The sequence below is a fragment of the Ptiloglossa arizonensis genome, chromosome 9, assembly GCF_051014685.1.
Source record: "Ptiloglossa arizonensis isolate GNS036 chromosome 9, iyPtiAriz1_principal, whole genome shotgun sequence".
NCBI lineage: Eukaryota > Metazoa > Arthropoda > Insecta > Hymenoptera > Colletidae > Ptiloglossa > Ptiloglossa arizonensis.
The window spans coordinates 3,223,877-3,251,678 of record NC_135056.1 but is presented as its reverse complement, the minus strand read 5'-3'; the positions used below and the strand labels follow the sequence as shown (position 1 = coordinate 3,251,678).

Sequence of the window (27,802 nt, the reverse complement as noted above, 5' to 3'; positions counted from 1 at the left end):
ATAATGTAGGTAAATATTTCTTACATGACAAATTTACTTTCTCAATGTTTAGGATTTTGGAAAAAACATTGTCTGAATGATTGAATGTTTAAAGCGAATGATTTCCGCACATTTGTTCATATAAAATTAAAATTATACACATACAAATTTTTGTGATATTTACATATTCTTATAAATATGATTTCAAATACTGTTGTATAATATTTCTTTTCTCATAATGTATTATCATTTCTAGTTTTTTGCATGTCTTTATACCAGTTATCGCAGAGAAAATTTTTTAAGTTCTTTTTTAATTGAAGCAATTAATGGTACTGCAGGATCTTCTGGTGGAAGTTGACATTCTAAAAGTATACGTCTTGTATTTATATTTGGTAGATTAGGTCTATGAAATGGACCAGCACTTAATGGTCTAGTACCCCAACTGCTATGAGATTGAATGGGTACTGAATGTTTATTTTCTGCAACACTTTCCTCAAAGTGTTTTTGTGTCATATTAAGTGTTGACTCCATTTCCATTGTTGGTGAAGACACAGAGCTGAAAGCATAAACAGTGATCAAATTTTATAATCAATTATTATAAACCAGGCTATATAAGTTCATCTGTGCAATCACTGATGGACTGGTCAAGTTGTTGACCGGTTTGACAAAAAATAAATTTTGTTTAACAATTCAATCAAATACCTTATAATATTTTTTAAAATCAACGCAATGCGAAACATTATTTTTGAAACAAGTAAACATTGTTAATGTTAAATTAATTTTGGTTTATTTTAACAATATTCGATTTATACTTGAAATATTCTCTTTTATGTATCTTCGGGTTTGTTAATATGACAAATGATAAATGACATCGCGAAAAGAGTTTCACGTCTAAATATTCTAATCGCGAGATCGCTCGTAAAACTAATCATGATTCTTGTGTAAATAATAATTACTTGAGAGATCGTGAAAATTATGTAAAGAACCAAAAAGAAGGTGTAAAAACAATAACCACAGATCAAGAACGACGGTTGATTTTAAGAGAAGTACCTAACTCTTTTCAAACTGCTCGCAGAATTGTCGAAGCGAATTGTAAAGGTATAACTTTTTTTATGAATGAAATTAAAGAAAAAACCTACATTATTATGTCGCAATCAATTAATCAGATTAGAATTTGAATGAATTGAATTGCGAAAAATGTGGTGATAGGTAGTTTTTACAGACGAGACACGTTTTATTTAGATGAACCAGGTGGATTTGCTTAATATTTTCATGATTTTTGCGAAAAATCGAAGTTGCTGATTCGTCGACATAGTAGGTGAGGATCGGTGATGATTTAAGGTACTATCTTTTGCTACGGAATAATCAAATTCGTCATGCTCGCCATCTTTTCCCTGGATAAGTTCAAACAGTTGTCGGAAAGTGTACATGTGTTGAATTACTTTTGACAATGGAAGAGATTCGAATTTTTGAAATAAAAAAAGTTAGTTCGTGTACCTATTGTATTACCGCCAAAAGAAGGCACAAGTTGTTTAGATCGACGCTCCGCCCACTCTGTGAGTGGAGTCTGTTGCCACTCCTGTTATTTCAAGTGACAATCGCCATTGGATGAAAATGGCGACAAAAACCAACGGCGGCGATCTCAAGTTCAAGCGAGAACAAATTCGTAGTAAGGTGCATCGGCGTAGGCTCTCAATAAAGTGTCAAGTATTCGTAAACAGAATAATTTGATTGTGGTTTAGGTATTACTGACCACCACTTAGGTATTTGATACGTTGCTCGTAATGAAAAAATTAATACAATTTAATATGCGTAATAATCATTAATATTTTGAAAATTATTTATAGCGAAAAGAACTAATTTTTATTTATTAAAAATAATATAAATTCGCGTGTGCTTATTTCTATTAAGATAAACTCTATATAATTATAATTTACACAAAAACAAGTTATGTTAGTATTAAAACCAGTATAACTTTTATGATTTGTAATGTAAGAACATGTAAAGTTAGGCTTGTTTTAAGTTTAGTATGATTTGTTTTTGGTTAGATTGTAATTGTAATTGTATCTAGATAGAAATGAGTATAAGCGGATTTATATTATTTTTAATAAATACAAATTAGTTCTTTTCGCTATAAATAATTTTCAAAATATTAGTGATTATTACGCATATTAAATTGTATTAATTTTTTCATTACAAGCAACTTATCGAATCAGTGATAGTAGGAATACGACCTTAAACAAATAAAATAAATAAAAAAAGATCATTGAGACTTATTTATCAAATGACCAAATTAAAAAAAGTTTAATCGAGGAATATTTGGAAATTGCGAGAAATAATGAAATAAGTAAGTTGAAAATTTAGAAGTTAATATAGATGCGGAATCTATAAAACGTAATGCACAAAATGTTTGCAAACATTGTCTTATTCGTTACTATTCCGATTTATACCGATACAATTTATATAACTGTGCTTATCCGAATTTAACTGCAACTTATAACCATTACTATTAATTCTTTCAATAATACAAGTATCTTGTACAAAATCTTTTTCTTTCTTAGAAATATAAAATTGCGCAGTAGTTTAACCCTTGTGCACTTTTAAAATAATTATTACACTAAAGCGTAATAAGTTCGGATCAAATTAACTCGTATTGAAAATATATTAGGTGTAATATTTAAATAAATTTATTCTTCAAGCACGATAAATGATTTATTATAAATATGGAATAAGAAATTCAAATTATTTACACAACATTTTGATATAAAGTAATAAAAGGTTATAATTGATTTTGAGTTCTTTATAAATAACTTAAATTGAATCAAAGTAATAATTTAGAACTAAATTATAATTAATATAAATTAAGTTTTATTTACACATATTTTACAAACAATAATCGAATATTTTTTATATACAGGGTGTACACGTTAAGTTTTGTCACTATTTTGTAGATATTTCCGGTAGTGCAATTAGAAAATATTTCGGGCAAAATTTGTGTAGTATTCTCTACATGTTCTCATATTCTGAAATTTCAAAAACTACTTTTTATGTAAAGAAATCAAGTGACCTTGACTTTTTTAAATGGCACCATATGTTTCTATTATCGTAGGATTGTTGCTGATGTCAAGACGAATTGAACAGTGTATCATACTATAATCTTGAAATGACATTTTGAACTATTTTCAATTAAAATTCATACTTTCATAGTACAGTCATACTACGTGTTTCACTTTTTAAATTCATCTTATTTTATAACATAATACATGCACATCCTATTACGCATCCTCATCCTCTTTCCAAGATTGAAAGGGATGTGTAAACAAATCTTGAGATGAGTGGGATAGGGCTCAGCAAGGATCACGACTGGCAGCAGTGTATCTCCGCGCTGGATCGTGAAGTGTTCGTGCTACCATTGCGGTTCCACGGAACTGAGTGGAGTGGAACTCTTCCCCATGATGGTGTATGTTTCTGAAATCGTTATCCCCGTGATAAGGAAGCAAGGCAGTCATTAATAAATAATGGCCTCCTGACTTTTACTTTGGGCCAACCTCAACCACTGCCGCACGGCCCACGTTCAGGTCGTGGAGTGGGAGTGGGAGTGGGAGTGGGAGTAGGAGTGGGAGTGGGAGTGGGAGTGGGAGTGGGAGTGGGAGTGGGAGTGGGAGTGGGGAGTTAGCTCGGCAGTCGCCACCAAATCGTATCGTATTCCTGATCACCCGCATTGGGCGTGGAACAAGGGCGGTCCCGTGGCGAGGAGGAGGAGCTGTTCCGAATCCAGACAATGTGCTCGGCCAAGTTTGGATCTTGCCTCAGGGTGTCCTTGGAGACAACCTCTGGCCGGGCGATTCTTCTTCATCTGGAAGGTAGCCAGGACCCTCTGTCCGCGTATCGGTCCATTTGTCTTCTTAACGATGCGAGTAAACTTTTCGAAAGTGTGCTGATAACCCGTATCGTCGAATATCTCGAGCACCCCGGTTGTGGGGTGGCCCCAACCTGGCCGAGTGCCAGTTTGGGTTCCAGGAGGGACGGTTGACAATCGATGCGATTCGTTGAGTTCGGTCTCTCTCGGCGTGGTAACAGGATATTGCCAATTGCTTTAGTTCCGTACCCTGGCAGGTAATTAGGCGGAGACTCGAAGACCATAGAGTATGGTTTAACTCTATAGAGGGATCCGTGCTCAGATCCCTGCTATAGAACTTTGAGTAGACCGTTCTACGAGTTGAGGATTGTGCGTTGTGCGTCGTCAAACGGATCAGAGAGATCGGTTTAGAATTGGCACTCTATTCGACCGAAGTGTTGGTGATCCATGTACCTCGACGGAACATATGAAATACAGTATTATCTCGTTATAGGTCGTTCACTTAGAGGACGGACATAACTGCCAACGAGACTGTCCTCTATTTTACAGTTCTTCTGTTCTTTGCCATGATAAGTGCGACAGACTATGAGTTAGCAAGACGGCAAGGGACACCGACAAATCATAAAAGGTTCACTTTAGTTTTTAGCGGCTTCGATTGTATTCCTTACCGCTGATTTAAAGTCACGTGGAAGGAATGCGAGAAATGTGGAAGGAGTACACTTATTCTCATGCACACATTCAATTCTAGTCCGCTATTCGTCGCGGCAGTTACAGACACATGTGGACCGAGTGACGAAGAAGATAGTGAGGTAGCGAGAGATAAAGAGAAACACGCGACAGCAGAGCCCCATTGGCGTAGAAGCAACATATTACTATTATACAATAGTTATATCTAATATAGGACAACAATTTTTACTAGTCTTTTATAATATGCTAGGAAAGCATTGGTTATATAATTATAATAAATAAAACTAAATTTTCATTCATTTCAAAAGAAGTTATATACAGTGTGATATACAATTGTCGCTACGATTTTTCAGGCACTTTCAATAGTCTGATGAAAAAATGTTTCAGATAAAAGTTAATCAGTTTCTGGTCGGCTACAAATTTAAATATAAAAAATGATAAAGAAAATTTTTTTATTCTAAAAAATTAAGGTCAGTTTTATTTTTTTAAATGGCATTGTATATTTTTTGCTTCATATTATTATAAATAGTGTTAAGACGAATTCAATAACATGATATACCATGAGCATTGGATTGATCTTGACTTCAGAATTTTAGGTTTACAGTCTCCAAACTTTATATTCGTATACTAGGTTGTTCGATAAGTTTTGTCATTTTTTCCATTGAAAAAAAATACTATGACACTTCAACTTTGAACAACTGTAAATATACGAACGAGTCGACAGATCTACATGAAACTTCACACATGTTCATTAAACAGCAGTACCATATTTAGAAAAATATAACGACGAACCTAATAGCTCCATTTCTTATCGAATGACAAAACTTATAGAGCAACCTAACCCTAAGGTTATTTAAATGAAAAAAAATTTCAATAAATTGTACTATTACAATTACCATTGTAATTGCGTGTATTATTATAGTCAAATTATTGTTAAATTATCATGGATCCGAAATGAACCTCATCAACGATCGAAAGGGAGATTAAAATTCTCAACAAGTTGAACGCGGTGCGAGGAGCTATTCCCAATTTAGTAGAACAGTATCAAATCTGTATAAAAACAGTTCGAGACAATCAACACGAGGAAAGTAAATTAAGAAGCTATAGAGCTTAAGGTATCTGCAGATTAAAATTAAAAAAAAGAAGGACACGTAGTTTTTAGAATTTTGAAAATTGCCTTCAGACATGGTTTTTAGAACAGGAGACAATGAGAAATTCACTCGCGGATTTATTATTACAGGAAAAAGCATTGAAAATAGGAAATGATCTTCATTCAATGCCAGTAGGGCTGGTTAACGAAATTTAAAGATCGTCACAATATAAAATTAGTTATCAAAGCCACCAAAGACTCGAGCGACCTTTATGATTTGCCACTGTTATGTGTCCTCTCGCTCATTCGCAGTCTGTTGCACTCGTGGCAACTACAAAAACAGTGGAGGGGATTAAGAGACTACTTGTAATGAAACACGAATGACTACTTTTAACGAAACAATACTATATTTGGAACTGATCTTCGACAGTCACTGGTGTTTCGAGGGGGATGTCGGCTGCTTGGTCCTGCGGTTGGAGGTGATAGTCGGTGCCTTGGTGTTGCACGGGCATGACACATCCGGTAGTTTTATATGGGGCCGTATGGTGGGGGACTTAGTCGCCTTTTGGCTTGCTTTAAGCATTACTGGCGCTTATAAAAGACCCATGGTAGATGGGTCATCCCTATGAGACAGTGACTGTTCTGTCGAGGCTTTTGCCGCTGAACTGCTCGCAGGCTCGCATGCAGTTTATTATAATAACCGCTACGAATCCCCCGAGCAGAAGAAGCTCCTGGCAGGATGTGAGATATGATCCTTTTGCCTTTTGATGGGAAGACTGACAATAATTTTATAAAAATTTTTCTCCTCTCATTTATACTTTATTTCATGATTTCTCAGAAAAGAATGAACCCACATACACATTCGCGCAAACAAGTGGGCGTAGCTTTTAGCGTTTGTTTAAATAATCCAATTTATTCATTGTTCTTTATTTTTATGCTTATTTTTATGTCGATAGAATGTTGTTATTTCATAGTAATTCATGATTATTGTTACATATAGGTTAGCGAGATAGAATATTTTGAAAGATTTTATCTGTTGTCATAAAACCGGTAGTATATCTATATACCGGGTGTTTTCAATACCAAAACTAGTATGTAACTTAGTTCTAAGCAAATACAGAACAAAATCGTAAATTGTTTGTAGTTTAATGATTCATATTATTTTATAATAGGATATTTTTCCAAGTTATTTGCGCTAGAGTGCAATTGCCCTTTTCTTTGATGGAACCATTCGATTTTTTGCATAAATCGATTCTTTCGACCAATCTGCAGATAAAAGGTAGGTAAAGTAATCTAAAACTCAATGCTTTAGGGGTATTTTATATTTCGTTCTTTTTGAGATGTTATAACGTGCACTTAAACGTTTTTCCATTATATTCTAAACAATTTTGTATACCTTTTCCGATATTGTTCATCATTATTTAGTTCTTTAGCACCCAAATTTCATCAATTTTTCATAATTCTGTGTCTTAAATTATCATAACATAACAACAGGGACGTGGATGTACCTTATTTTTAGTAAACTCCACAGAAAAATGTTGAGTGTTGGTTCCCGTAACATTATTAAAAGAGTACTCGAGTGTAAGAGGCTTAAAATCGTTTCTTGTGTTTTGCATAAATTAAAAATATGTGGCTAAGATATTAAGGTCTAAACAACAAGTAGACCGAATCAAAGAATTTCGCGATAAAACATCCTTAATATGTATTAGTTCCTGAATGTCTGTTGATTTTAAGAATGAAGAAATTAATAAGATTTAATAAGAATTATAGTTGCAACGAGCATTTAAAGATGAACGTTTTAAAGATAATATTTTTACTGGAAGAAACAGCATTACTTTTTAAAAATACCCTGACAACTTGTTCAATATTTTGTTTTCTTCTTTAATGAGAAGTATTTTTTGGGTTAAATGCGTACGCATTCGACTAAAAATTATTATTCATAATGTATTAAAAATATAATGTTTAATGCAAGAAAGAAAATTTTCAAAATTCTTTACAAGGAGTATCTTTTGATTTCCAAATAGTCCCATATTTTTACAAAATGGAACATTTTCAGTACACTTTCTCCTATTTATACGAGTAAAAATGATTTTCTGCGTCGATCTGTTTTTCAAATCATTAGTATTTAAAATGACTGGCTTTAGGTACTGATACTAGGTTGTTCAATAAGTTTTGTCGTTCGATAAATCTTATTACACAGTACAGTACTAGGTTGCTGAATAAGTTTCATCGAACTACAAAACTTATTAAACAACCTATTAAATTGTTTTAAGTGATTGGTTTTAGGTGCCGATACAATTTAGAATAGCACGTAACTCTACACTTTTAAATATAAGAGATCTGTCTTATTTAGATCGTCCACAATGCAAAGTGACATGCCTATAAAGAAATTTAAAGAAAAAAAGCAGATACACTTCTCTTTCTTGACTTTAAACAAACAAAGATTCCTTGCAATTTGCAATGTTCGAAAGAACAGATCGAAACCTTTAGTGCAGTTTTCTTGAGAACATTGTTGGGCGAATTGGAGCTGTTTCATTTTCATTTTCTTCCTCAAAGACTTAATAATATATACTTTGGTAAAAATTGTAGCAACAACTCTCAGTATAAATTAATGTACAGACGAAATATGTGATAAAAAAGGGAGCAAAAAATCGATAATAAATCCGGTGAGCTCTAGTTGTTTAAACTTTCCCAAATACATTAATCGGGCATCCTAAATACGTTGAGCTCGAGAGCATAACAATAGTTAATATTTCGAGTCTATGTTTATGCCAATGTCATTTATACTGTTGTATCTCACTCTGTCGCAGTTTGTTTCGTTCGCTTTTTTTATTACGTAATGAGCAGAAGATGTGTTCGACTTAACTAATAATAATCAAGAATATGAAACATAAAAGGGGTTAGGTTAAGCAGGCAACCGATTCCCCTTGCCCCTTGAGTCCTTTAGTTTGTGGATAGTGTTTTATCTTCTCGTTTGCCAATAGTACTTCACGAGTCCTCATGATAAATTGTAAAAAAAAAGTGGTTCCCTGTAGTAAAAAAACAGCAAGCGTTTAATTTTAGAGGCATCAGTAGAATTGGGTAGAAAGTCTTAATAAATGTACACGATTGTCTCAAAAGCAGAGAGAGAAAACCAAATACGAATGATTGAGGAAAAAAATGTTAGGACTCGAAGAAATTTTACATAGATGATGAATAATCATGTATTATACTTGTGCGAACAAAATTTTGCCGTAATTGCGACGTGCGAGAACTTTTTCTTTTGCATCCTGTCCTGTAAGACTGTTTAAAGTTCGTGATTTTAAAAATTAAAGTATCCCTTTCAGCGATATATTTAACCTTAAACCGGGTGTACTGGATCATTTTCTGGTATTATTAAAAAATCATAGTTGAAATTAAGAATTCATGATGCTCAATGTGAATTTAACGTCTTAGAAACGAAAAAAGAGCTGGAAATCGTCTTCAAACAAATTCCTTTGAGAACGGTCGCTTGATATTTTCTTCTTCCGGCCGTGGAAAAAATTTGCTAATTACATTATGTTTTTATATTTCTAATTACATTATTTTTATGGCCATCGACATTTCACTCTAACAACGCAATAGTATATTAAAATTCTAGTCATTAATTCATTTTGAACTTTCAGCTCCAAGATATTAGAAAATGATTCAGTATGTCTGATTTAAGGCTAAATATAGAGCTGGAAGGGACAATACCAAACATGAGTTATCTTCGGTTGTTTAAATAGTATCATCGCGGCAATAGTTCCATTATGCTTCTTTCTTACAAATATAGTCATCTCTGTTGCAATACTATCGTCTTTGGAATTTACTGGCGAAAGAATCACTGTGTGTTCTATACGATGTAAATGAAATAAATAATTTAGCTTGTTGTTGATCTTACTCTGACAGTTGTTACAAAAAAGAAAGAACAATAATGTTATCATTTTTTTTACAAAAAGTTCTACATAAACACAAAATCACCAACTCGCTTCGATACAGTCGATAGTTCTCTTAGTCCAAAAGATCTGATAATATGCAACCCAAGATTTCAACACATGGAATGGAAAGCCCTTGATGATTTCTCTTCTAATAGAAGAGACCACCATCTTTCCGTGATTTCTAAGCACTAGTTACCAAATATTTTCAAGTTATATATATTTTCTTTCCGTTATAAATTGATACAATTAACGAAACTCAAATATTTCCTATTGAAAGCTGTTAGAGTGTGCACACTACTGGTCAAAAGTGGATTCTCACTGTATTAAGTTTCACTTTCAGTGTCAAAATACGTATTTTCTATTTACCTCTTTAAGGGTGGGATTATTCAACGCAACAATATTTTCAAATATTTATGGTGTGTGTAATTAATATACTTTAAGTATGCAATGAATAAGATTTCATTTCATTTTATTCGTTGTTGGAGAAGATAGAGAAGACCAAATTTATTTAATGTTTTTATGCAAAATTTAATTTTTTCTAAGGTTTCTTTAAAACATCTCTAAAAAAAATGTACAGGTACTACGTATGCATTGGAGTACCTAACGAAAAAATGACAGGAGGTAATCAGGCATTAAAGTTTCATTGAAATTCACTCAGCTGGTTAGATACAATGGTGTGAATAACATTTAAAAACAAATTCTTTTTCTTTTAATATTTGAAATGTGGTCAGGTGACCTTCAAATGTGTTTTTTCGTGAACAAAATTTTTGATATTTTTCATCGTTACAATACTTTCCTTCGTTACACGAAAATTTATGAGCAATATTTGGTCTTCAAATGCAAAGGGTAATCGTCAGTCAAATTGTTTGTCCAAAAATTGGACTTTGGCTTTTCGATTTTTTGAAGTTGTCCGAAGCTTCACGGACAATCAGCTTCTACATTAGTATAGGTAGTGGTGGGGGAAATTTCACGATTTGCTGATAATGGATTTCTCATTATCCTCAATCTGATCACTATGGCAATGCTTCGTCTGGCATCAGTAGTGATTCACAGTACACTATGCGTATTGGGCTTTAATTAGCTCTTCGATAGTGAGAGAATTTTTATCTAGCTTAACATTAAGGATACAAAGTATTCTAGATTCCGATTACAATAAGCAATATATTTATCGCGCATAATTCTAGTTTTTAAGACCTTTGCAACACTCTTTATTATTCTTTGAATAGACATTATAAAAATAAATACTCACAGATAACTATTAATAAACGAAATTAAGAGGAAAAATCTTAAAGTTTGGAATTTATTTCTTTACCGTTTGTCATACGTACTTCCACGAAAACCGTCCAAAGGAAAGCCGCTCTTCCTGCGGACATTGCAACCTCCAGTCCTCGCCGATAGGGGCGTTACAGAAAAATACGCAACGTTAGAATGAGACACATTTTAAGCAATAATATGAAATATTTCGGTAGATGACTTAAAAAATGAATCAAGATGAATTATTTAAATTTACATTCTGAAAAACTAAACAGTACAATGAAAAGTATCGGTGTAAGAAAATGTTTAGAATAGAATGGAAAAACGTTTGATTACTTGTTACAGTACTCAAAACTAATGAAACGTTTCCTAAAGTATTGAGTTTTAGATGATCCTGCCGTATACCATTTATCGAAGGTTTATTTCAGTTTTTCAAATTGAATACTGCACACTGTTTTTCTATGGTCAATTTATTAATTCATATTGTGCAATTAAAATTCGATCCAAGTTTGACCTTTTGACTAATTTATAATTCTAATCACAGGTCGAAATCTAGATATTATAAATAATAAGTTACATCATTTTACTTCAACGAGTGATAGAATACATAAAAATAAAGAAAGTGAAATTCAATAAAGAAATGAAGGAAAAGTTCATTTTAATACGATACGTTACATTTTTATTTTTAATTTAAAAATTTACCAAATATGATCGACTAAATTGACCAACGAAAAATAATATTCGAAATGTAATAAAACAATACTGGGGTGTTTTGAAGAATATTATTTCGAATTCCTCCATTATATAGCAAATTGCTTTGGATAGGTAAATTATGAAATGATAATAATTACTGTGAAGGGATAAAATCGTATAATCTTATAAAAACCGATATGGATTCGGGTAATTGTGACGGTGTTAGCCGTATATTAAACTACTTTTTCGAAGAATCGTAACCGTATTACTTTTGCATTCGGATATTACTTAGTTGCTCGGTATACCAAGAGCCTACACACTCGTAGCAGTGAAATGCAGTAATACATTATTACTACATTAATTACTTTGTGATATAATATAATGTAATGATTTCACAAAATTTTTTCTACGAAAATTCATTTTTTGTTACAATAATCAAGTTGAACACTCAATATCGTTGAACGCCACTTGGAAGAGCGTATTTACATATTTTATTTTGATTCCCCTGTTTTCGAAATTTGCTTAAAAGTCATGCAAATTATTACGGTACATGCCTTAAATAGTAACTAAGAAATTATTACTCTTCTATTTCGTTTGCATACTTCTCCTCGTCATTTGTTTAAATTAGATATTAAAATTTTTATTAGAAGCAAAAGACTTTTGTAAATTTTTATGCACGTTTTTTATTTATTCCTATTATATCCTATTTACAATTACTTTTGTGTTATTTATTTGTTTTATATATTGCAAACGAATTTAGTATAAAGTAATAAAGTATGAGTAATATAGTATATGGTTAAATAATGTATACCTGATATGGGGAGCTCTTCCCTTGGTTTTGGGAAAAATTGTGAGAACATCCGTCGCACACATAGCTGAAGTTGGTCGCGGTGTACATGCTTGTACTTCCGATTTTTGATCTCTACTTCCGAAGAGACTGAAAGAGTCTTCTAGAAGCTCATTAAGCCTTCTTCTTGCTCGACCAACCGGACTAGCTGATGCCACATAAGTTAGTTCATCAGTTTCCGATGTGCCATTATCTAATGACAATAGATCTTTTTCAGAAGATTCAAGGGAAATTATGTTAAATAAACAATATTAGCAGACTATCAGGTATAGCATTTGTAAGTTCTATTCAAATAGTTTTATCAAAGAAGATGTCTTTCGATCGATTTAAGAAGTCAATCATTTCTTCATCAAGAATTGCTAGATACTGATAATAAATATGGTAGCATATGATATTAGAATAATAAATTATTATCCACCAGTTAATGATTCTCTTTATACAATAAAAATTCGTAAATCGTAATGTTGATTTGTTTTATTGTTACACTTTTTAAATGAAAGAGATTTTGACAAGACATTATACCTTCTGTAGACAGTATCTGTTTCCGAAGATTCCAAACTATAGGGCCAACAACCCCAGGGTCCTTGATAGTACTCGAAGTTCGAGTGAAATTCTTATTATCGACTTCATCGCTATACGCGTTTATGTCATTGTTTCGTCTCACTAATTCTGGAGAGTCTATATCTAAATGTTTGACCTGTGAAAAATATATTTACTTAAACATACAAATAAGGATAAGTAAAATGTTGTACAAAGCGATTTAAAGGGTTGGAATGGTCTATGTTTCTAATTAAGAGTGGATGAGACCAGAGTCAATATATACGGATCAATAAATGTATTAATAATCTTAAAATTTAGCGATTTATGCCAGCTTTTGTGACATAAAATGATTTTAAGAAGAAATATTCTTGACGAATCGTTTTAATTTTTTTTTACAAACATATTGAAAAAAGACGATTAGAAGATGCATTATTGTATCAGATTTAATAGCTATACAAAATTTTATCGTGCTCGCATTGGCAAGCAGACAAAAGATGTTTTTTAAGAATTTTTTGTTAGAGAAAATGAATGCAAATACTTTGAGATTTTAATATAAGGTTGTAGAATACATTTGCTATATTTTGATAAACCTTATATCAAGGGAATCACATTTAAAGTTTACAGTATTATTTCTTTTATGGATTGAAAATAATTTTGAGCACTTAAAGTCAATCATATAATAGATTGTTCAATAAGTTTTGTCGTTCGATAGTACTATTCAATGTAGTACTGTTCAATAAGTTTTATCGAACGACAAAATTTATCGAGCAACCTAATATACTGTTCGATAAGTTTTATCGAACGACAAAACTTAACGAACAACTTAGTGTACTGGTATCGCGTGTAAAACTGATCTGGGTTAACTTTTTATCATTGTGAGTTCTCTTAACGTTTCTCAATTTTCTGCCCATTTTAGGTCTAAAAAAATCTTAGTACAAATCTAAACGCAATACACTGATAAGTTTCTCATTGAGGCAGGGATAAATAAATGTCCAATGCATATTTAACTATTTTGTTTGATAGTGATAGCTAGAAAAAGCAGTACCGTGATTTCTCTTCCATTCTTTAACAGCGCATAGAGTTTGAATCGGTCGTATAGTAGCTATATATGCTAAAAGCGAGTTAACTTTTCAATATTTTTTGCACACTAATCCATTTCATTTTGTAGAATCACTTAACATGTAAAATTGATGATACTTTGATACTTTTCGTTTTTCCGATGAAATGTATTTACACTCTGATTTTCATTAAAATTATTTTTACTAAGAAAAGAAATTGCTACATACCGTAACCGGTTCCAAAACCCTAGACAGAGGTTCAACGCTTTTCAACTTGGGAAATTGTTTACAAGATGGCATAGAGAGGTAAGAATGGGGCGATGCAGTCGCTTCTTCTACATCTTCTTCTCGTTTTGTGTAACTGGTTTCCAAAGATTCAAGGATTTCCAAATTATCAACAATCATGTTCATTGAGTCCGAAGTTCTAGGCACATCGACAGCATTTGTTCGTGACACTCTTCCGTGTGTCAATCTATAATTAAGAATTGTCTAATAACTCGAGCAGATGTACTCGAATATATTGCTTTAATGCAGATTATACTTTATAGTAGAAAACAATAAGATTCGTCTCGTATAAGATTAAAAGACTATTCAGAACTGGAGAAATGAAATTTGTAACCTGACAGTCAATCTTAAAGAAACATCGAACAGAGAATATTATCAAATTTCGACAATTAAATATTTGTATACTTTGATATTACTCTTATACCTTTTCTTCTTCGAAGGATACTCCCAAGAACTCGGTTCTGCTGCCTTTTTGTTCTGTTCTTCATCTTTATCGTCCGAGACATGGCGTATTTCTTCGTCAAGGCTGTCAGAAGTTTCAGGTTTAACCGGAGTCCCTGGCACACTTTCAGAACTCTGTTTCTCACTAGTGCTGTCAGTCTATGAACAAAAATGAAAAACGTGGAGTGTAAAAGGAATCGTTACCCATGATTTTTACGGATAAATTTCGTATTTTGATTGGTGGAGACTCGGCTGAGGGTTAAAATAAGCGAAGATGATGTTCTGAAAAATATTTATTTAAATTGTAAGCGATTTTCAAGTAACCTACATGGCAAGTAACGGTAACTTCGAAAACATACAGTCTAACAAGAGCGTGTACGGCAAAACTCGAAAACTATTTGGGATATTGAGTTGAAAAAAAATACACATATTCTTCATGATATGGACCAAGACGCTTTATTATTAATACGGTGTCCAATCGTCCTCATTATCGATAATTAATTGACATCTCCGAGGCATACTTTCTACCAGTTTCATTGCACAATTTTGGGACAAAGATTTCCACACCAGTCGAATTTGTCGGAACAACTGCTCAATTGTGTAGATTTTCTTTCTCCTAAGCTTGAATTTTATAATAGCCCAAACATTTTCGATCGAATTTGCATCTGGCGATTGTGAAGGCCAATCAAGCCCATCGACACCATTTTCTTCGTTCCACGCAGTGCACAGTTGGCTTCGATGCTTCGGGTCGTTGTCTTCTTGTAATAACCAATTTTCATTTCTCCTTGTAAACCACCTTTGGGCAGACGGTAATAAAGCCCTCTGGTAGATTTTAACCATTTTGGCAGCATTCAGATTGTCTGTAAACATGTGTAAAGTCCCGAATCCCTGTTTCGAGAAACAACCCCAAACGTCCACCTTTACCGAGTATTTAACGGTTCGTTACATGAGTCTGTTTGCAGGAGTACACCAGGTATGAGTTACCGAAGAACGTGCCCAAAAAGAATCCTAATCGGAAAAAATGACGTTGTCCCAATCACGGTCCGAATTTGCTCTCGCCAAAGCGAGTCATTTTTCGACACGTTTGTCGCACAGTAGCGCACAGTTTTTTTAATGTGCTACGAAATTTCACATTATTGGCCAATAAACGTCTTCTTATGGTTTCGTATGATATATTCACACCTTTTTTACGTAAGATTACTTGCCCCCAAAGTAAGGATAGACCAGGATTCTTCTCGAATGTCCGTAGTATCAGTTTGTCTTCCTTTTTCGATGTCTTTGGTGTAATGCCACGATCTGGCAGCTCATCGACGTTTTTTACCTCCAAATATCGATTCACCCACTTACTAACAAATGTTTTCGACTTTCTCGTGTACTTAGCAGCTGCTGAGTATGACATTTTTGGTCCTTTCGGATGCGAACACAGAAACACTGCTTCGTAACCTGATGCGTATGCGACACTCCTGTGTAACTCTCAAAATATGTAATGTTCTGACCAAGAATAGACAATAACTGAGTATTTTTGTACAAAGCATCTTAGAGGAAGGGTCAGGGTACCTGCCCAAGTGGTAATTTCCCAGCTAACAATTCATAGGAAAAAGTGTTGCTATACATGCTCTTGTTAGACAGACTGTAAGATAACTGCACCAGACACAAATACGAATCCTAACGAAGTCAACAGCATAGAGGCGATCTACAGGGAATGATCAACTCGGACAGAGGTGTCACAGTCTGCTAAGAATGCTTTCCTTTATCTGGTTAGAAGGTTTTGAAAAATAGAATGTTATTCCACCAAGATCACCTTCTCCATAAAGTATGAAAATAGTTTGAAGCTCCGAACTCCACGAATACGCTTTGCAGACGAAGAGAGTGCCATTTCAATGTCTTTGTTTTTCTCTGTCAATACTTTAGTTTCTTGCTCTTTTCTTGGTTGATTTGCTATTTTATTTTCTAAATTTTTCTTCAGCTTTTTTAATACCTCAACTTCCTTCCTCTCAGCGGACGTTTTAAAAGGACACAAAGTGGGAATTGCATTTTTCTCTGTTTTTGTTTCCTTCCTTCGGATCATCAGGTACTACGATTCTTCGCAGCATCGGGTGACGGGGATATCTTATAAACAATTAAAAAATATCAGTACCAGAACTAGTGGACGACTGTGCATTATTTAATGATCCTTGATCCATGTCGCTAAGGCCAACTGATGAGGGATTAGGTACAAATGATAGTGGAATCTCAGGAATTCTCAGTTCGTGGAATTGGTTAAATTTGATTTGTTCCTTCTTTCTTCTAATGAATCCGTCATGTTATTGGGCAAGTAATCTAAATCAGTAAAGATGTCATTATCCATGACATTATCCATAAGACTGGACACTGCCAAGAAATGCTTCCCAGACAAGGCTCGCATATTACAATCGATGCAAATGATCCTGCATTTGCTCTCATCCCTAAGTCACATTGCTCGAGATAAGCACTTTTAAATGATGTCACAACATTTCTATCTAACAGCTGCAGTTTGTGGGTACTATGGGGTGGTAAACTAATTAAACTAATATTATTGTCTGAACAGGAGTTTATAGCATTCAATTATTTGTGACTGCTATGACCATCTAAAATGGGAGAGATAGGAGATTCCTTTGACGAATCGGATAATTTTTTAAAGTGTTACAACCATTGTATGACAATTGTTGTTCATCCAACCCTTTGGTTGAGTCACTCCTACCCTGTGTGTTGCAGCGTTGAGCATCAATCTTTCATTCATTCTTTGCCCCGGATAAACGAAGAATTAAATACAGCTAGCAGAGAATTTGATTTTTTTTTTTTCATAAGCTTCTCAAGATTGTTGAAGAGGTGCTCAATTTGAGATTTGTTAAAAGCGACAGTTCTCATTATTCTCGTAGACTCTGGTATTTTTAATGAAACATCTATGCGTCTAGCTTAATAAAAAGGAAGTCTTAATAAAAATGTTATCCAGCTGCCTTTTTCGTTTGATAGAAGCGATGTAGTTTCAATTCAGTTTATAAATTATATGCTACTTTTAAAAATTCTTTAAAAGTTGTTTTTTTTTCGACAGAGACAAGCAACGGTTTGCTAAGTTCTTCATATGATACGTCAATAGTTCTTCGTATTCAGGAGAAAAAGTTTTAAAAAACATACCTAGCTTGTGTTCTAATATATTATAATTTCTTCTCCACATTTCAAAACCTTTCTGTCTTCTTGTGTGCCTTTTGTAATTTCATACTTAAACGATCTTTCTTTCAGGTTTATACTTCTGCCCATAGTTTTATTAAGTGCAATTTTTAATTTGTCTTCATCCCACGTCAATATTGTTCTATTATTCATGTTCTTCTTTCTAGTACACACTATAACTTCTAAATATTAGAATCAAATAATAAAATATCAACATAGATTCAGATGTCAAGTTAAAATGTTCAGATCTGATACAGATGAGGGTCACCAATCCAGTTTGATATTATTGATTAAAAATTATGTTTTTAAAGGAGAAAGTTAATTTACAGGTAATTAAACTTTGCAATATTTTTGGTACGATGTTTAGGATAAAAATTGGTCTAAAATTCTTTACATGTGTGAGATCTGTAGATTCAACAATCGGTTTAATTTTGTAAGCAACCGGGACGAGTGAGGGTTTTTTTTTAAATAATTCATACACCTATCTCCATGGAGTCTGAAGATTCTTATCGCACCAAAGCTAAATAAACTATGGAAACAATAACAATGCAGACCTAAAAACAAATAAAACTTAGGCTGCCTTAATACAATAACAGTAATACATTTCTATTAATATAATAAGAAAACAAATTTCTGAATCCTCAGTACTCTGGTGCAGGACGAAAGAATTTAAATGTAGTTGTATTACATTTATAAACTGTTAATTTTCGAACTTTTTCGTCATCAGTGAAAATGTATCCAATAGTATCAATTAATTCTAAAAAATAACCAGTATCATATGACAAAACGGAGATATTAGGCTTGCTATGCACTAAAGTAGTATTATTAAAAATTTTGGCAGTGCATATAAGAATGCTGCATGGGTAAATATAGAGATTCCTCGATATAAGTCAAAACCAAGTACGATCACAGACCTAATCTAGACCTAACTCAGATCAAAGTCTGTCTACAAAATATAAATATTTACATTCTTGAAATGAACGATGATTTGAAATGAAATGATGAGGATTTATCAATGAACCTGAGTTTAAACACTATCTCCTGCACATTATTTTTAATATTAAGTTATTAGAATCATATCTGTAGAATGTTCAAGTATGTATAATTAAAATTAGTTTGAATAATATTGTGTTTAAACTTCTTTGCATCAGAAAAATATCAACAAATCATCTTGTGTGCGTGTCATCTCGTGTAGAATCGATGATCAGACGAATAGACAAATTGTCCACGTTAAATAAATAAAGAGTGGTGTGAATGATGCTGATACTGTTATCAAAATTAAAATTAGAAATTTTAACCAGGAGTTTCCGTATCCAGTAATAATTATGAGAAATTCTTTTTATATTAAATAAGAAGGTAATTATATTAAATGTTATTTATATTTCAAGAAGAATAACCGTGAGGCACGGTCGCAAAGTAAACTCATTTGTGACTGCTAATTTTTGTTGCAATCGTGTGTTAATATATCAAGATGTATTTATCAAAGAGTAAATTAAAAAAGGAAATATTAAAAAATGTTTCTTTTTGTTACTTTTAAATTCTTAGTTTATTAAGACTTATAGGTATTGCTTTCCATTAGAAACTCATAGATACCTTGCGTCTTTGAGAAGATCAAAAGTGCAAAAGTATTGTACACTTACTGTATGTAATATTAAGTGAAATATCGTGTATAAGGAACAGTTATGTTATTATTAAAAATATTAATCATATTATTTCATTCAAAAACAGATTATTTGGATAAATATATAATTAAAATGTAAAAGAATTTATAATCTTAAATTTCTCTCTAACCTTTAAACATTAGATCGCTAGAACTTCTTTGAACAGTATCTAAATCAGTGTTTTCATTTGAAATAATCGGTATAAACATCAAGTAAATGAGCATACCTTAATTTTCATTTTTGATGTTGAGAAAGCAGCATTGTCAGGAGAAGTAGATGCTGGTGCATAATACTGTTTCTTCTTTAAAGTACTGGGATTTGGTGGCCCATTTACTACTGTACTGTGTAACTTTTTTTTTCTTGCTGTGAAGATTAATCCCACTAGTACGAATGCTAACAAAACGAAGCCGGCACTTGCTGCACCAACCAGTAGCCACGCATCTCTTTTTCTCGAAAGAGCCAATGGTCGAGATTCTCTTAAATATGCTATATGTGTAAAAAATGTACATAATGACATAATGACAGTCTTAAAAATAACCGAAATTCTAAAAACGTGTTGCATTATCTCTGCTTTGAATAAAACTGTAATGGACTCAAATTTTAATAAAATCTGAAATGTCTTACTCTTACATATATATTTCATATATATTTTAATTTGTCCCAGTATAGAGCACTTAAATACTAATATCTACTTGTAAATAGCTCCGTTATTTATAGGTTGAGTGAGAAGCTCTTTAGAAAAAAGTTACATTCTTTTAAAGGTCACATGTAAAGATAGAAAAATTTGTCTTAAAGTCTTTTATTTTAAGTTTCTCGATGTATTTTTTAAACAGAATTATATATTTGTCTTTATATTTTTTTAGTGCAAAGTGACACATTTAATCATCTACAATAGAATGTTTCACTCAACTGATTTAAAGATATTTATATTTTACTCCCATGTTCCAAAGTTACATGTTGCGTCTAAAATAGTGGTCATTCGCGTTACTATATTAATTGTTATAGCAAAATATACCTTCAACAAATTTTAATGAAAAATTATTTATATTTCGATGTAGATAAAGAGATTGAGTAAAACTGTGTGCAAGTAACATAACTCGCACAAGCAAAACCCTGAAGGTAATTAAATTTTTAGATCTCTTCGATCGATGATTTATGCTACTTATTGATTAACAAATTTTAAAGTACTACATAAAATATATTAGAAATAATCGTAACATTATTTTATTTACATAGATACTTGTCAACTTTTTTACTATGAACGTGAATTAAATATTATAACTGGTAACCCAAACATTTCCTACTAATCTGTATTATGTAATTTAAAAGAACATTAAACAAAGTATAATTGAGATTATTTTTTTTTAAATTTGAAGAGTGTATATTTTGTTATAATTATTAATACCCATTTTTTCTATTCGAATAACTTAAGAAAATAGATGTAATTATTATAAAATAATGATACAATTTAAAAGCAGCAATTTGTTACTATTTTTTAACGAAGATCTCATTAAAATGTGTTCAATCGTTCAATAGATATGAATTTATTTTGATCCTTTTTATGGATTTAGGAAATAATTTGCAACTGGAACTGACAATCATATAATAGGTTATTCAATAAGTTTTATTTAACATTCGATAAAACTTATTGAACATCCTAGCACTATACTGTTCGATAAGTTTTGTCGTTCGTAACAACCTAGTAGCTTCACGAATATGTAAAATTTGGAGAATTGTTCAATTCTTTTGAACAACTTATATCTTAAAACTGAAATTTTAAATTGCAAAATGATAGAGCACTTTCGATATTTCTTAACACGAACATATTGCATGTTTCGGTTTTTCCTCTAACTGTACACTGGCAAACACGGAATGTTAGAAAAATTCAAGAAACTTACGTTCGCTCTGAATAAGAACTGGTGCTCCAAGTTCTAGTGCAACTTCCTGAGGTGACAAGAGAGCCATGTCTCTGGCAGCTATTTCAGCAGGTACGGGTTTTCCACCTAGGTGAACAGAGTAAATCAACTTCGTAGTGCCACTTTCGGTCACACTCGTATTTTGCATTCTAACTTGAACAGTCTCCTCTGCAGAAAAATTGAGTAAACGTAATTCAAAATGCTTGCTTGTTCTCTCGCCTCCAATGTCGTTCGATACCTGTTTCCTTGATAATAAATGATTTTCTGAGGAAACCTGAAAGTTATACATCATAGAAATAAATTAAAAGAAGCATCTTGTGAACATTGATTTCAATGATGTAGTGTAGCATTTTCAACGAAACGCCTTAGTTTTATTGTAAACATTTGATAATAACTTTTCTTCTTTGGTTCTCATTATATTTATTTCAATAGAAAAAGTTCTTAATAACGTCAATATTCAAAAATGTGTGCTTACGATGCAATATGTAACGTATGAGCCCCTTACTTGAAAAAGTCTCGTTATAAGCGATCTGTTCGAAAGATAAAAACAACCTCTAACGAAATAGTCCTCCATTTTACGAGTCTTTTGTTGTTTGTTGCGTCGAGTGCAACAGACTGCGAGCGAATGAGAGAGTCATTGCGTATACAGGCCATAAACTTGACTGTAATGTCACATTTTGAAAAAGAAGGCAAAGTCAATGGTTTCTTTCACTGATTGTTTAATTCTACACGTACAATAATAAATATAACAATATTACATGATGCCGTCGTTGCCATGCCGCGACATTATTATCCATGTGCTGACACTTTGTCCTACAAATAGGCACTTTGGTACCTTGATACAGATATCTTAATGGCAATCGCACCCTCTAAACTGACCATAACAGGAGGTTGAGTTGCTTGATTTGGAGAAACAGATGGTCCAGTTTAGCAGCATCGTGGTACACATTTGCAATGAGTCTCAGGCCAGGCGTGGATCTCTGTCGGATGGAGTACTGGTGGGTACCGAGGGTTCTTGGCCCCCAGCTGCTAAAGGATGTTGTCAGCACTCTCTTGTCGCAGCGCAAACAGTATGTCAAGAGTCTATCTTGAGTGACTCAAAACACTTCTGGATATGGTCTTCGACAGCTGTTTAACAGCTATCTAAAGGCTGATGATTCCTCTTCGCTTGAAAGGTAGCTAAGATGGTCCTCTTCTGGAAGGTAGGTAGACTCACGAGCTCTCCGGCCCGTCGTGGAACGGATCAGAGGTATCTGTTTAGAGGTGGTGATCCATAAAACCGAGGTGCTAGCGATATACCCACCTAGACGGGTCATAGAATCGTGTCCTATGAGACGACGACCTATTGGGGCTAACTTCGTTGAATTTGCTCACGAGTCTAACCTGACCATAGCAGTAGGTTGAGTTGCCCGATTTGGAGAAACAGATGGTCCAGTTTAGCAGTATCGTGGTAAACATTTGCAATGAGTCCCAGGCTAGGCGTGGATCTCTGTCGGATGGAGTACTGGTGGGTACCGAGGGTTCTTGGCCCCCAGCTGCTAAAGGATGTTGTCAACACCCTCTTGTTGCAGCGCAAACAGTATGTCGAGAGTCTGTAGAGTAAGAGTATGTCGAGATTTTGGGTCATGACTCAAGACACTTCTGGATATGGTCTTCGACAGCTGTTTAACAGCTATCTAAAGGCTGATGATTCCTCTTCGCTTGAAAGGTAGCTAAGATGGTCCTCTTCTGGAAGGTAGGTAGACTCACGAGCTCTCCGGCCCGTCGTGGAACGGATCAGAGGTATCTGTTTAGAGGTGGTGATCCATAAAACCGAGGTGCTAGCGATATACCCACCTAGACGGGTCATAGAATCGTGTCCTATGAGACGACGACCTATTGGGGCTAACTTCGTTGAATTTGCTCACGAGTTCGCGTGCGGCTTATTACAACAGCTGTTGCGAGTCCCGCGAGCGGAAATAGGTCCTGGCGGAATCTAAGGTTGAAGCCCTCAAGCGTTAGACCTGACAGTTTATGCATCTCCAGTAACAGCAGTGACAATTGCCAGTCTATCAATTGCCAGCGGACTATGGTGCTCAAAATTGTTTTGCCTGCTCTGAATGCTTGCCAACAACATGTGCCAACCTTTTCTCTCTGGTGGAGACTGAGCGGTTGTGGTTTTATTGTTACTTAGCAAACGAGCCATTATGGTTTGATGAATGGAAGACCAAATGAGATAAAGTGGAATCTAAGTCTGTTCAGGGCGACAGCTCAAAAATAAAAGTCCTTAACAATGCAATGGACTAGAGCGACGATGCGGAGTTTTTTGACCCGTCTCGATGATGTGTATCGCAGAGAGGATACATAAATTAGCGCTATTATTCTAGATACGTTGGTCTGTGTGTGTGTGATTATGTTATAAAGTGGTGCCCGATTACTTGGCAACAAGTAGAGAAGCTAATATAGAACTTAGAATCGAAAAGCATGTTTATTCTTTCGAAGAAGAACAAAACCACAAAATTACATGATAGCGGGTTGTAGAGAGTGAGCAGAGGTTATGGTAACCTGACTTACCGGTTATGATTGCTTCGGACAGTACCTGTACCGTAAAGGGAAAAAGGAGATGATGCGCTGATGTCATTGTCCCGGTAACCAAGACAAAGCGCAACACACCTTGAGGATGTGCCCCAATTAAGACCATGCTCATATAGAGATAATGAACCCGATCGTTCAACTCTCCCAAGTTGGGTAAATGCTGGCCTAAAGTACAGACTATCTTCTGCAATCGGAAGCCAGGCGGCCAAAATATTCCTCAGATTCACATCTGGGGTTTTACATCGACAGTAGCCTCACCTATCCGGATCAGGGGTTGTGGCGACTCTTGCCAAGATGCACGAATTGCTAATACATCGATTTTTCGGAAAGCCACCTGCAAATCAATTCCCTGATCTATTCGACGACGCATCAGCCACTATCTTCGGCTCACCGGATAGCTTTTCTTCAGTGGTTTCGATAACCAGTACCAATGTGTCATCTGCCTGACACGTTACGATGTCATCATTAGGGAGATCTTCGACCCGCAGAACGATGTCATAATCAAGGTTCTACAGGAGGCGTCCTAATACGGATTCGTATGAAACCCTGGAGTATACCTCTCTCCGCTCCATTCCGTACCAACTGAGTTACTCTATCTACTTGCTACACACAAATTGTGATCCTAGTCACTACTGAACATGTAGTGTTTTACTCAACTTGAACTCTTCAAACATATATTCACACACGAGGGATACACATCCATGATGTTTACACAGTTAAAATATTTCGAAAGCGAAGCTTTAGATTGCAAAATGGTGATGGATCTTTTGGTGATTTTTTGAAAATAGTCCTCGAACTCAGCCCAAATATGCGTAAATTTTCAGTGCAATTGTTCGTGGAAAAATAACGTATGTATGCATAAAAATATTAGGTGGACCGGAAAGTAATGTCGTTTCTGCGCATGTCACTATTTGATTGTCATTTGTCAGCTCATTGTGTACATTAAAGTCGTAGCAAAGACATTCTGAGGTTATAGTGACTTGTTTAGTTGTAAATAATTAAATTTAAAATTTTTCTTTACAATTTTGGGTGAAATGGCCAGCCAAATACCAGAAGAGATACATATCCGGCATTGCATGCTTTTTGAGTTTCGCAAGGGTAGTAACGCAACAGTTGCTACCAAAAACATTTGCGATGTTTATCCAAATGCATTAGACGTTCGTAAATGCCAAAGGTGGTTTTCCAAGTTCAAATCCGGTAATTTTGATCTTTCCGACTCGTATCGATCAGGAAGACCAACAACGTTAGACAATGACGTGTTAAGTGCGGAAGTGGAAGCAAATCCGTGTCAGACAATCGAGGAATTGTCAAACAGTCTTAACCAACCTTGGTCGACCATCCAAGAACATTTGCAGCAGATTGGGAAAGTAAGCAGAGCAGGTGTTTGGGTCCCGCATAATCTGTCCGAAGAGAACAAGGCTAACCGATCCACCACATGCAACTTATTGCTTCAACGGCACAATACAGAAGCGTTTTTTGATCGCTTGATCACCGGAGATGAAAAGTGGGTTCTTTATGATAATCCAAAACGCAAAAGGCAGTGGCTCTCTCCAAATGAATCGCCACAAAGTACTGCTAAGCCAGGTTTACACCCCAAAAAGGCCCTTTTGTGTGTTTGGTAGAGTATTCGCGGCGTTGTTCATTTTGAAGTGCTGAAACCTGGACAGACTGTGAATGCAGACCTTTACTGTGAACAATTAGATCGTGTAAATAAATCTTTAATTGAAAAGTGGCCAGCGATTGTCAACAGAAAAAGCGTTATTCTGCAAGACGATAATGCAAGACCGCACTGCGCAAGACGAACCTTGGCAAAAATTAATGAATTGGGGTGGGAGGTACTGCCTCACCCACCATACTCGCCCGATGTTGCACCATCGGATTTCCATTTATTCCGATCGCTTCAACACTTTCTAAGTGGCAAAAGATTTGCAAATTTGGATGATATTCAAAATGCCATCTCTGTATATTTTGCTCAAAAACCAATTGATTTTTATCGATCCGGCATTGAAAATTTGCACACTAGATGGCAAAAGGTTGTTGATAATGAGGGTGATTATATCATTGATTAAAAATAAAAACTCGTTAAAAATTTATGTATTTGAATTTAATGTCGGGAAACGACATTACTTTCCGGTCCCCCTAATAGTTACGAAATTTAAAAAGGAATATTTTTATAAGAATATTATTTGATATATAAATCAACACTCTGGTAATGATAATAATAATTGATGACAGTAATAAGTAAATGGACAAAATGCTAACCGTCGATATCAACTATCTCTTACCAAAATAAAATTCTGACCGTTGATAATTTTTATTTCTGACCAAAAACTATTTCCATCAATTATAATGGTTATTCGTAACAGATTAACATTCTTATTGTCAAGAATTGTTATTCGTAACCAAAAACGACTTCTGTCATTTATAATGGTTATTGGTAACTAATCAAAATTTTAATCACTTATAATTATTAGTTAGTAACTAAAATCATTTTAAACAAAGGATATAATTATTCATTAATTTTTCCTCATGTTGGTTATAATAGTTATTTATGATAGGTAAGAACTGGTTAACTTCAGACACTGAGGTGTGTCTATACTTTTGTGTAAAAAGTATAAAACAATCGGTTGTTCTTTTAACGGCAGACACTCATGTAATAATTGTACGATTCATTTTTTGTATTCAATCCTTTCCACTTTTCCATCATTGTTTGAAAATGATTTTTAACCCACTGAAAACACCTTGCAATAATACCTAAACAACTATACCTACAACTGTAGCAGCCTTCAATAACAAATATTTTGTTAAAATACGATCTAAACAAAAGAATTAATTGTCGTTTAAGTAAATTAATAATGTTTCTCGATAGATTTTTTATATTAATTCTTCAAGAAGAATCAAATGTTGTTCATTGGTCATAAAATATATTTGTAGCTACTACATAAAAAGTAATTACCTAATTTGCCTAAATAAATATACATATTCTACACAGTCTACACATCACAAATTAAAATCTTGTTCGATAAATGTCTACCGACATGTATGTATTAATACAAACTAAATGGAAATCAGTTTAGTAGTTCTTAAGTTCTTAATGTTCAGATAAGTAAACGTTGTTACGTTTTATACAGGACATTTAAAAAATATGGGACAAGCTGAAACATGAAAATTCTTTATGCAAAAAGAAAACGAAAAATCCTTCATCATTTTGCAATCTAAGGTTTTGTTTTCAAGATTTACACAGTTAACATTTATCGATGTATCGGTACAAGTTATTTATTATATATTATATTTAGTTAGCTGTTCGCGCGGCCGCGTATGTATATGTAGCAGCTGGCCGAACAATTTTACAAACATGTAGCGTGTAAAAGGCTATCACGGTTCATGACTCGCGCGTCAACGAAAGCTATTTTTGAGGAAGTATATATTTCTGAACTTCATTTTTTAACTTTTCTGAACTCCCCCAAACATGGTTATGTAGCTTTCTCACCGCTGTTTCAATAGCTAATTACGAACGTCACGAATCAAGAATTTCCAGAAGGTTCCTTGTACGAGACTTGGAGGGCTACGATTGATGTGTTACGAGTAGCAGACCTGAAGGAAATCCCACTACGTTACGCAAACTTTCGATTTCCCAACCGTAACGTCTCGCAGTCCCAAGGAAACGTACTAAGGACGCAAGGAGTAAAGAAAGGTGAGGGAAATTTTAAAGAAGAAAGGGAAACTCTCGTGGATATATAGTCGCAACGTTCAGAGAGCTCTTCGTGAGAAAAATATTCGAGACGTTCGACCTA

General features: G+C 34.1%; 1 protein-coding gene across 7 annotated transcripts in view; it reads right to left on the bottom strand.

Annotated features, from left to right (window-relative positions):
* Positions 1-92: 92 nt before the first annotated feature.
* The window catches only part of LOC143151238 (uncharacterized), a 45,074-nt gene continuing 17,364 nt past the window's right edge, over positions 93-27,802 (bottom strand). For all 7 annotated transcript variants that reach the window (XM_076320176.1, XM_076320180.1, XM_076320179.1 and 4 more), the window contains 7 exons: positions 21,417-21,708; positions 19,745-20,004; positions 14,655-14,830; positions 14,174-14,417; positions 12,870-13,044; positions 12,312-12,540; positions 93-535 (listed from right to left, as the gene is read on the bottom strand). In XM_076320176.1, the coding sequence (XP_076176291.1) occupies positions 259-535; positions 12,312-12,540; positions 12,870-13,044; positions 14,174-14,417; positions 14,655-14,830; positions 19,745-20,004; positions 21,417-21,708 (1,653 nt within the window). In that variant the 3' untranslated portion in view covers positions 93-258. The remainder of the gene's footprint in view (positions 536-12,311; positions 12,541-12,869; positions 13,045-14,173; positions 14,418-14,654; positions 14,831-19,744; positions 20,005-21,416; positions 21,709-27,802) is intronic.